The 12,504-nt window shown below is 31.2% G+C and overlaps 1 protein-coding gene across 1 annotated transcript in view; it reads left to right on the top strand.

Annotated features, from left to right (window-relative positions):
- The window catches only part of LOC122506511 (lachesin-like), a 50,893-nt gene that overhangs the window by 33,036 nt on the left and 5,353 nt on the right, over positions 1–12,504 (top strand). Inside the window, exons 2-4 of the mRNA XM_043618737.1 lie at positions 2,948–3,099; positions 8,646–8,856; positions 10,975–11,316. Of these exons, the coding sequence (XP_043474672.1) occupies positions 2,948–3,099; positions 8,646–8,856; positions 10,975–11,316 (705 nt within the window). The remainder of the gene's footprint in view (positions 1–2,947; positions 3,100–8,645; positions 8,857–10,974; positions 11,317–12,504) is intronic.

Raw genomic sequence — 12,504 nt, 5'->3', positions numbered from 1 at the left:
TAATCCCAAACTGTCAAATTTAAGTAAAAATTATATAAAATCCTCTATCAGTTGCTGGAAGAAACATCAACATTGCAAAACTGTAAAATTGTTTTGTTATTATCTAAAAGTTATTAAGAACGAAAAAAGTGGTTATAATCCCAAACTGTCAAATTTAAGTAAAAATTACATGAAATCCTCTATCAGTTGCTGGAAGAAACATCAACATTGCAAAACTGTAAAATGTTTTGTTATTATCTATAAGTTATTAAGAACGAAAAAAATGATTATAATCTCAAACTGTCAAATTCAACTAAAACGATAATGCTTTCCAATATAAGAATGTTTTTCTTCACTTAATTTGCATACTATTTTTTGTATAAAAATAATCAAAATCAAGACAACAAATTTGTACAAACACTATAGATTTTTAATTAGATGTATTTAGACGAAATTTTGACATTTGGAACAATAAGATTGAGAATAGTTATAATTCACAGTTATTTCAAACTTCTGATCATTTGTATTGTTTGCTTTCCTTTAATCAATTGGTGTAATTGGTGGAAATTTCCAAGTTTCGTACTGCCGAATAACTGATGCTGTGAAATGGTTCGGGTGACTAATAATTCAAACTTCTAATTCAAATACAACCTTTGATGCTTAAACCACTATAGAATTACAACAGAGACTGCTACTAAATAATTCCAAAGTAGAATAGTTATACGATGCAATCACACGTAACTTGATGTTAATAAAAAAAAGAGAACAAAAAAATAATATTGATTTCTGTTACACCCATATTCAATCAAGTTCCAACATCAATAGCCGAGCGTACTTCCTGTTACTGATGCGTTAATCTCAGAAATTGAATCATGTTATCACAATTTGCAAGTGATGAACATGATTTTGAGTAAACAATTAATACTTTGTCGATAGACACGTCATGTTCAATCAACGTATTTGTAACAATGTATTGTTCCTTATCATTTATTTTACTAAAACAAATTTGTATTTTCTTTTTATTTCTACCTTTTAATATTTAACCACATTCGAATTTAAAAACTATGATTAAAAAGTATCAAGTTTCACTACCGAATTTCAAAATTTATTCAAGAAATTTTTATAAAATTATTCAATTTTATAAAAATGATACGATTCGAGGCTATAATTAATCAAAATAATCCATTTGGTTACAATAAAGTTCCATGCGCAGAAATCGTTAAAAGCATCATTAATTACGTTTGACACTAGACACTTAACATAGAGACTAATTGCAAGAAATCCTACGATCACATCGATCTAGGTAATATGGATTAATCAGCTCCGCAACCCTTCAGGCAATGCAAACGTCGATATGTCAATTTGCAAATAATGAACAGATACTCGGAAGTTGTACTCTTCGTTTTTCTGCTATTGATGTCAGGGAAATTCGGAAATGAGTTAATTTTAAAATAGGTCGATCGAATATCTTATTTTATAGGTGCGAAACCTATAACGTAAACCAAATTGGATATTGGATTCAATAATTAGTGTTGCACTCAAGAATTTTATCAAAAATATTATTTTGTAAAATTTAGGAGATATTTTTTTTTCTCAAAATAATTGTATTTATTATGTAGAGATGATAAAATTCGACATTAAGAATAAACTATAATTTTGCAGTGTAATATTTCATGCCTGATTGATAATAAAAGTTAAGTACTACAACTTTCGTACACAGGTGTAAAATGTGAATATATTGTTGGAACTCCCAATCGGCTGAAAACTGTACTAGTTGTAAAACTGTAATATCGTCAGTTCAACTAGTGCTAACATTTACTGTCCTGAATATCAAAGTTATACTGATGGTGGTTAATATGATCCGGATACATAGGGTATAGTTTAAAATACATTCCCCTTTTTTATGGTCTTTTGCATTATTCTTTATTTCATAGAAAGTATTTTTACACGTAAATGTTTTATGATATTAGAATTAGTTTTTTTTTTAATAAACCATAAATCCTAATTGAAAATATTTATAGATCAATGTCCATTTATCTGTAGGTGAATGTAAATATATTTTTTATTATCTGGCTAGGGGAAAGTCTGCATAAACCTTGGAGGAATATAATCAGATACTTGGAGTTTGTACACATTTTCATCAATTTTGGCTTTTAACTTGTGATCTGTTTCTCTGCACTTAAAGCACGCAGCCGATCTGTCCACCGTCTTTCAAAGTCTTATTATGTTATCATGACACCTAGTGACCTACAATCTCCACTTGATGAGACAGGATTGTACCCTTACCCACTTTTTTAGGTACTACCCCTATAAATCTTGTATTCTTGACGTCAGAGATTATCTGCTTGTGAAGGTTTGCCCGGAACATCAACGTAGGACTTTCCTCCAACGCCTCTTATTAGAACTTAAGTCCTTAAGAGCACGTCTAAGCTGACGTTGGTGGATACGCTCTCTTCGATTTTTCCCATCTTCTTGGATTCACCATTTTTACGACTCTCTCTTCAAACCTTTGAAGACGTTCCACTTCATCCTTTAGAAAGCTGCTGATGTTCTGTAAGGTGCAGAAGAATGTCAACATGACAATCAAGGACGGACTGAAATGGTCTACAACCACAAAAGAAGAAGCAAGAACCTAAAATTTATAATGCTATCAGTATTTTTAGGAAACAGAAACCAATCAGATTAACATAACTAATATTTTTCAAAAAACAGTTTCCTCACTAAAATTGGAGAAGTAACTTACAAAAGGGAGGAAAAAATCATTAAGGACATAGTACTAAAGATTTCTAAGACGCTAGAAGAAGGCTGAAAGGTGACGGTACTTAGGTTTAATAAGATAAAATTGAAGCTCGACGTTACAGACCAGAAAGTTAGTTTTCAGAAGTGACCCAGTGGAAGTCCGGATACAATGTTTTTCATCAAATATTGTGATTTATTTTTTAAAATCTATTTCGTTTTTCTGTTTTAGGAGTGAGTACGAGATCGCATACTAAAGTAAAAAGAATGACTGGACTATACACAGGGCCTTATTTTGACTCAAGCAGTGCAACGAACATAACGGCACAATTGGGCACACGTGCTTTTCTACCCTGCAAAGTCCGTCAACTAGGCAATAAATCTGTAAGTTGCATTTATGTAATTATTACTACTTATAAAAAAAAAGTTATTTCAGAAATAATTTAATTTCTTGGATAATTATTTAAGACACTTGCAATGAACACATTTGACATTAAAAAATTTTTAATGAAAGAAACCACATGAGGTGCTTCAAAGACTAGATGTTTTTCATCCCATAAATCGATAGTACAACTATTAAAGAGTAAGCTTAATAATATTTAAAGCGAAATTCAAAGTTCTTTGTGCGCTGCAGTTGATAGACGGTGCTCTCTTCAATTTAACACGTGAACCCACCAAACACGTGGGGAAGGGCGTCTGTCTTTTATTTGCCTCGTTTTGTATACATAGACTAAATGCACGAGGGGACAAATTGCCATAAGGGACTCTCTTCTTTGCTTTCTGATAAAAATCGTGAGCTGGAGGTTTCACGCCAATTATAAAATCCGACGGCGCAGTATTTTTTTTTTTGCAAAATAATATTAGTAAAAATGGTTTCATTATTATTATTCTAAAGTTATCAGGCTATTCTTAAATTATCGCCTAGTCATCATCATCATCAAGATGATATTAACGTGTAAAATGGTTTCATTATTATAATTCCAAAGTTATCAAGAATGCTATTCTTAAATCATCGCCTAGTCATTAACATCCACAAGGTGAGCCTTCTATTACCCTCATAAATTTTACCCTAATCCTCAATAATCAAACTTTTGTATAATTTTCCATTAAACGAGTATAAAATAAATCATCACAATTTTATAAATTATTAAAATATCAAACACTGAGTTGAACGATTATAAATTATTATTAAACTTCTCGTTTTATTTGCACAAAAAACAAATATTGAATTCATCAGGTCAAAAAAATAACTATATCTACAAATTTTGATTTTCATAAATGAATTTATTCCCATTTTTATAAGAGATAAATGGCAAATTTAATGGTGCTTTTAGCATGAATCTATATGGTGATTGCGTAAAGTACCAGTGAAAAAAAAAATTATGTCAACATTTCGAGATATGCTGTCAAGTTAAATTTGAGTATATGTTTAATTTATGTCAGTGAAAGGCCAGTTGGATGGAAAATAACAGCCAAACAATGAAGCTTTAAACGAGTAAATTAAAACAATCTAGGTCATGAAGCTGCGAAAGCTGTTTTGACACGCTCTAACTTATACACGAGTACACGCCAATTATTTTTATGGAATTCCCTCATAAAATCTCTATTACTGACACGAGGTTTAAATATATGAAGATTATATGCAATGCTTGCATAGAAAAGTGTTCTTTTTTCAATTTCTCATTTTCACATTATCTACTTCTAAGCATTTAGTTTAATTATTCATTTTTAGAGGCGAAAACATTTAGTTAAATTTTAAAGAGATTTTTTTTGTTTTACTTGCGTTAATGATACATCGTTTTGCTTACGTCAGTTCAATCTCGTGTTTATTCGGTTCACTTGCATTTTAAATTATTTCTATCAAATGAAAAGTTTTTTTTTTTTTAATTTTCAATTGATGTTGGTATCTTTTCAAATGTTTTTCACAGTTTACCTACTATTCTATTTATTTATTTTTAATTACACGGGCTAAAAGTGCCCATTCGTACAAACTGTTGATCACCAAGACCTGCAATCCTTTCAAGTTTTATCCAAAAGCCTTAGAGGTCCCTCAATAGTCTTTTCTTTATAGATAACTTTTAATCTAGGACCTCGAGCTTCACTAATAGAATACTATGATTTACTTTGTCGAAAGAAGCTTTAGAAAAATCATTATAAATTGTATACCTATCCCCATAGTCCCCTTATTAAAATTAAAGAATCTTCAAATAAACATCAAAAATATATTTAATATTATGATTGAATCAAGGGAAATTTATAGACAGGGTAGAAATTAAAAATTTAAATCAACTTTATGTATCGTCGCAATATATTTACGCACGTTTTTTTTAGTTTTTAGGTCAGAGTATCAAATTAAAAATTATTAAAAAGTTTGTTAAAGAAACTCAATAGCGATAAACGAAACATGGGGGAACAAAAAAAATTAGCTTAAACAAGCAAGGGTCGAAATCCATTATTTTGTTTATATAGGATGCATCAATGGATCGCGCCATAATTCCTCTAGTTTGCGGGCTCAGATAACTCATAATTGATTAATTAAAATGATAATTTATTACACGCTCTAAAGATTGTCTTGTTCTTTTTTTCGGGGCAAAAATTTAAAATTAAAAAAGGGAGATTTCATTTAATATGTAAATCCAACAGATAGGAGTCAGGAACGTAAATGTCACCTCGGCATTTAATATATCAAGCAGAATATATTTGGTGATGCAAATTTTTTTGTATATACAAATATATATATATATATATATATATAATATATTTAACTATAAATATAGTTTAAATATCGCAATTATTTTCTAGAAAATATATTTTTTAAATAAACAAAAAATATTTCCAATTATGAATATTTTATTTTACCTTAATACGTAATTGAAATTGTTATTTAATATCTGACCTTTCTTTTGTATCTTTACAAAAATTTTTAAAGATTAAAATTTCTTGTAAAGAAAGTGCTGCGTATATGCGTTTTTAAACACTTAAACAGTTATCAAAGACGTTAAATTTTAAGTTTCGCGACGATAGGTGAAGAGCTTGTACCACACTTCAAACGGATTCAAGTGCTGCTGCTTAAGAGTCATTATCGTGAAAACTCCACTTTTTTTTTTGTTGACCCCGACGAAATCTCAGTAAAATGCAATCGTCGTCAATTTCAAAGACTCCAAAGTGTGTATTAAAAGCTTGTAAAGGTAAATTAAAAAGATAAAATATAAATATAAAACATTTTCACATATCGAAAATAAAAACATCTCACTTTCCAAAGGAGTACTAATTTTATATTTAATTTTTGTAATTTCAAATTTTAATATTTCAAACATTTGAAAAGAATTACAGATTATTTATTTTGGTCATTAAATTCTTACGGTTTTTAATTTTTTTTAAATTTACTTTCTTTGGACAAATTAATTTCTAAAATAAACTTTCTTGATTTTTTCATGAACGTGAAAAAAGCTGCGAACCTTTAAAGCTTTAAAGCCTTCACTTTCCTCTCCTAATAGTGAGAAAGTGAAAGTGAAACTGGAAAGTGAGAGTGGAAAGTGGAAGTAAGAATGAAAAGTGGCAAGTGAATGTGGAAGTGAGAGTGGAAAGTGGAAGTGAGAATGAAAAGTGGAAAGTGAGAGTGGGAAGTGAAAGTGGGAAGTGAATGTGGAAGTGCGAGTGGAAAGTGGAAGTGAGAATGAAAAGTGAGAGTGGAAAGTGAAAGTGAGAATAAAAAGTGGGAAGTGAGAGTGGGAAGTGAAAGTGAGAATGGAAAGTGGGAAGTGAATGTGGAAGTGAGAGTGGAAAGTGGAAGTGCGAGTGGAAAGTTGAAGTGAGAATGAAAAGTGGAAAGTGAGAGTGGAAAGTGAAAGTGAGAATAAAAAGTGGGAAGTGAAAGTGAGAATGGAAAGTGGGAAGTGAATGTGGAAGTGAGAGTGGAAAGTGGAAGTGAGAATGGAAAGTGGGAGTGAGAATAGAAAGTGAGAGTGGAAAGTGGAAGGTGGGAAGGGGAAGTGAGAATGAAAAGTGGGAAGTGAGAGTGGAAAGTGAAAGTGAGAATAAAAAGTGGGAAGTGAGAGTGGGAAGTGAAAGTGAGAATGGAAAGTGGGAAGTGAATGTGGAAGTGAGAGTGGAAAGTGGAAGTGCGAGTGGAAAGTTGAAGTGAGAATAAAAAGTGGAAAGTGAGAGTGGAAAGTGAAAGTGAGAATAAAAAGTGGGAAGTGAAAGTGAGAATGGAAAGTGGGAAGTGAATGTGGAAGTGAGAGTGGAAAGTGGAAGTGAGAATAGAAAGTGGGAGTGAGAATAGAAAGTGAGAGTGGAAAGTGGAAGGTGGGAAGGGGAAGTGAGAATGAAAAGTGGGAAGTGAGAGTGGAAAGTGAAAGTGAGAATAAAAAGTGGGAAGTGAGAGTGAAAAGTGGGAGTGAGAATGGAAAGTGAGAGTGGAAAGTGGAAGTGAGAATGGAAAGTGGGAAGTGAGAGTGGAAAGTAATAGGTGAGAAGTGGAAGTGAGAGTGTAAAGTGAAAGGTAGGAAGTGGAAGTGAGAATGAGAAGTAGGAAATCGACCCCCTGGGTCCTAATAATTAACTAAATAGTTACAAAATGTCAATCATTACAAGTTTTGTGTCAAAAATACAAATTATTAAAAAAAAAAAGATTTTCAACCGTCCACAACTAAAAGTATTATGCACAATAATTTCCTTTTCCCCTAATTTGAATTAATTTAACGATACCCTTATTTTGGGGTAATGACTAATTGGTCGTTATGAAAAGTGTCTAACGTTTAAAAATAAGAGAGAGATTGAAGACAGATAAAATTTATCACCATCTAAAAGTCGGTTGAGGCATGACGTTAACAAAGTGACCAGCGACACGCGAATTCGTATAATTACCGGTACGTGGACGTACTTAGGCTCGCACGATGCTATCTCTACAAATTAAATGTAGCAGCGGTAGTTTCACGAGCACGTCCTGAGTCTGACCCTCATTAAGATTTACTTAATGAAGACCTCTATTCGAGAGCTTAGAGTTGGAGGAAAGGGTCCTCTCTCGCGTGCGTTAACCTTAAAAAATGTTTTTTCAAGTGAGGTACAAATTTACATTTTTTTTTCCCTCTTCTTTGACAATTATCATTAGAATTCATAAGTTTTATTTTCACAAGCGAGTAAATTTTAATAAATATTTCATAATTAAAAACGTGTCATAAATTCATATATATGAATAAAAATAAATAATCTTATTTTATTTTCTACGAGAGTAAATTATTTATAAATTCATTTCAAATTGAAAATCGTAATTTTCCGAATTCGAAATCAATTTATATTTATCGACATACTGGATATTATTACAAATTTCCCTAAAAAAAGTAAAAGATTGTTTCAATAAATAAATATCTGTGTGTTCTACTTCCAATAGTTTTTCATTTGTTTTATCTTTGTGTATACCTTTTATATTTTAACTGGGTTATCGTGGATTAAAAAACTAGTGTCACTCGCCTAAATCTATAATTATTGTGACTACAAGAGATATAAACCGTAATAACTCGAACAATTTTTCATGAATTCTATTCAAACAAGGCTCGTTAGGCGTTGAATTTATTGCTCTTAAATGTCACAGGCGGAAAAAATATTTTAAATAAAATTCATAACAAAGACTACTATAGAGCTTTTAAAAAAAAATGACTTTATAAAATAGTGGTTTTTCGACTTTTTGAATTTTCATTCTCTCAATTTTATATTGCGCCCAAAAATTTAATGGTAAAAATTGTTACACGTCAAAAACTGAAAGCTTTTTAAATATTTCTAATTTCTATTTTTCAGCGGGTTTTGAATTATAGTTTTAAAATATGAACCTAATTTAGGGCAAAAAGAGTTTTTCATGGCCTCGAATAATATTTTAGTAGTAAACTAATTGAAATCGTAAAAATAACAATTTAAAACTATTTATTTTGCAGGTATCGTGGGTGAGGAAAAAGGATTCTCACATTTTGTCAGTGGACAGAGCAATGTTCATCGCTGACGATAGGTTTCAGTCGATATTCGTCGAACATGCGGACACATGGAAACTACAAATAAAATACGTCCAGGCAAAAGACGAGGGCCAATATGAATGTCAAATTTCCACCGAACCAAAAATGAGTCACATTATCAAATTGAATGTCGTTGGTACGTTGTTATATTTTTGCAATAATTTTATTTTTCCATTTTGTTTTGTTTTTTTTTATTTTCAAAAGAATAAAATGTTTTGCATGTTAATTAATTTTTTTTCATCGTTTATATAACAGAATAAATATAGAAACAATAAACTCGGTCATCTAAAATAATAATAAAAAAACAAAAGTGGAACATTTTCTTTTTCAAAAAAAAAATCCTTTTATAAACTTCATCTAAAAAAAAATAGCAAAACTGCAGTTAGACTTGAACGACCAACAAGTTATAGTTGTAATAATGATTTGCCTTAAAGTTAAGCCATAATGTACCGAAACATGCTCGGCTTTTAATGTTGCCGTTGAATGGAAAAGTTAAAAGAAAAAAGTAATAAAACACAAAATAGAGCAATAAATACAGGAAGCTCTTTTGTTTGAATTATTTTTTTTACCCCAAAAATATTTTAATTATCGTTAGAGTTTTTAAAAGCAAGGCAGAGAATTTTTTTTAACACATATATAGAGAATTATACATGTATAAATGGAGTACGAGATATGTGAAATTCGTGGTAAAATATTTTTTTAATGCACGAAACGCGAAACACTGTTTACGAGAAAAACTGTGGAGATTGCAATGAATATTGTACGTATTACTGTTTACGAGCCCTAAGGGATTCACCCACAGTTGGAACAAGTTTTATGAGTTTCTTTTTCTTTCAAAAACTCGAATTGCATTTTAACTATTAAATATATAAATTGAAAAAAAAATTTTTATTTGTTACTCCCTCGTAAGTATAAAGATCATAAAAAAATATTTTTTGCAATTCAAAGTGACGTTCATATTTGCTTTGTATAAGATTGATTTATTATAGATAGAGACGAATTTAATAAAATATAGAAAAAAAGGAGAGAGATCTGCAAAAACCCTGGGGGGTCTACTTCTAAGCTCCACTCTTTCTGCAAGAAAAAAATTTACGATGAGAATATTATGGAAAATTTGTATTTTCAAAACATTTAAGGGTGACAAAGAATTTAAAATGTTTCTTTAAATAAATTATTTATTCTTGCAAATATAACACAATGAGCCGCTAATCAAAATTGGTTTCCCTAACAAAGTGGGCAAAGAGATCCATGAGGTGTCATTATAGGGTATCTTTTCCAGAACATTCTTAGGACATTAAAAAAGAACTTTTTTTATATCAGGTCATGTTAAGAAAATTGGGACGACACCTTGAGAACGTTTTAGGACTTTGGGACACGTTGAGAACATTTTAGAAAATTGGGACATTATCAGGAAACGTTGAGAACGTTTTATGAAAATACTCAAAACACGTTGATAACATTTTAAGACTTTGGGACACTCTCAGGTCACGTTAAAAACATTTTAGAAAATTGGGACATTATCAGGAAACGTTGAGAACGTTTTAGGAAAATTCTCAAAACACGTTGATAACATTTTAGGACTTCGGGACACTCTTAGGTCACGTTAAGAACATTTTAGAAAATTGCGACATTATCAGGTCACGTTAAGAACATTTTAGAAAATTGGGACGACACCTTGAGAACGTTTTAAGACTTTGGGACATTTTCAGGACACGTTGAGAACATTTTAGGCCATTAGGACAATTTCAGGACCCAATGTGATGGTTTTAGGACTTAAGGACACTCTCACGTCACGTTAAGAACATTTTAGAAAATTGGGACATTATCTGGAAACGTTGAGAACGTTTTAGGACATTCTCAAAACACGTTGATAACATCTTAGGCCATTGGGACATTATCAGGTCACGTTTAGAACATTTTAGAAAATTGGGACGATACCTTGAGAACGTTTTAGGACTTTGGGACATTTTCAGGACACGTTGAGAACATTTTAGGACTTTGGGACATTCTCAGGACACGTTGAGAACATTTTAGGACTTTGGGACATTCTCAGAACACGTTGAGAACATTTTATAATTTTGGGACAATACCAGGACACGTCGAGTCCAACAACAACTTTTATATTTGTAATAATCACTAATTTGTCTGTAATAATTTTTCTTTCTTTATGTTTTCAGTGGCAAAAATCGAAACTTTTATATTTGTAATAATCACTGATTTGTCTGTAATAATTTTTCTTTCTTTATGTTTTCAGTGCCAAAAATCGAGATCGAGATCGAATCAAATAAAATTGAATTGAATCGAGAAAAGTCCGATGGAGATATGTATGTAAAAAGTGGAAATACAGTAACACTGCGATGTGTAATAAAGCAGTCACTTGAAATACCTTCCTTCGTGTTCTGGTACCACGAAGGCGATCGAGTGCCCCACTACGATGCCGGCGATAAAGTGCAAATATTATCGAAACGTGTCGATGGCATTACTGACTTTATCAGCAATCTCATCATACCCAATACGAGAAAGGAGGACTCAGGAAACTACACTTGCAGTCCAAATAATTTGGATAGCGCCAGTGTTGTGCTCCACGTGCTGAATGGTAATAGGACACTTTACTATAATAAATTATAATCCTAAATATTTATCCCCAAAAAATCTATTTCCAATAATCTCTCTCTCTCTCTCTCTCTCTCTCTCTCTCTCTCTCTCTCTCTCTCTCTCTCTCTCTCTCTCTCTCTCTCTCTCTCTCTCTCTCTCTCTCTCTCTCTCTCTCTCTCTCTCTCTCTCTCTCTCTCTCTCTCTCTCTCTCTCTCTCTCTCTCTCTCTCTCTCTCTCTCTCTCTCTCTCTCTCTCTCTCTCTCTCTCTCTCTCTCTCTCTCTCTCTCTCAATCTCTCTCTCTCTCTCTCTCTCTCTCTCTCTCTCTCTCTCTCTCTTTTCGATTTTTTGTAATAAAATCAAATTCTTATCAATTCTGTAAATTTAAAACCTTTTTTTAACATTTTTCCACCATTTCGTCGTTTTGGAAGAGGAAAAAATTTTTTTTTCGATATTCTACATAGAACTACTGTGAATAATTTTCCAAAGTCATTTTCTCGATAGAGAATGAAAATTCCATATCTATGCAATCGTTAAATATTCAATTTTCATTCCGAACTGAATTATGCTAATTTTTTGTATATATAGTAAGTTCGATATTTTAAAGTCGAATTGGTCCATTTTTGCATAATAATCATTTAAATCAAGATTCAGTTTTGGAAAATTTTAAAATCAATGTAATTTTTATGTCGTTATTTCTAAAAACAGTGGAGAAATTGTTTTTTAGAATAATAATTGAGGTGAAATGAGTTAATGGTATGGAAATTTTATGAATATTCTGATATTACTCAAATCGGCAATGTTGGTGCTAATTCTTACAATTACTGTGAATTGGAAAGAATTTTTTTAGTGGGCGGCTTTTTGGGGTTTTTATTATCTAAAGATAATCTAATCTATAATTTCAATAAGAAGATAAATTTTCTTTTACTATTTTTTAATTTATTTAAAGGTGACTAAAAGATATGGTACAATTAAAAGTAATTATAATTTATTCCAAAGGTGTTCTGTCTCAGCGCTTTCTTTTCAAAAGTAAGTCCCAAGTGAACTACTTGTTAAATCTTAGATTTTCGTTATCCACGATCGGTAATTATCCACCGCCGATAAAACAGTTTTGAAAATTATAATATTATTACAAGCAGTGAATTATAATAAACAGTCAATAATTAATTACATTCTTCATACAAGAATTTC

The sequence above is a fragment of the Leptopilina heterotoma genome, unplaced genomic scaffold (genome assembly GCF_015476425.1).
Source record: "Leptopilina heterotoma isolate Lh14 unplaced genomic scaffold, ASM1547642v1 Lhet_42, whole genome shotgun sequence".
Classification (NCBI taxonomy): domain Eukaryota; kingdom Metazoa; phylum Arthropoda; class Insecta; order Hymenoptera; family Figitidae; genus Leptopilina; species Leptopilina heterotoma.
The sequence above is the reverse complement of the archived record's forward strand: the minus strand, read 5'-3'. Positions and strand labels throughout refer to the sequence as shown.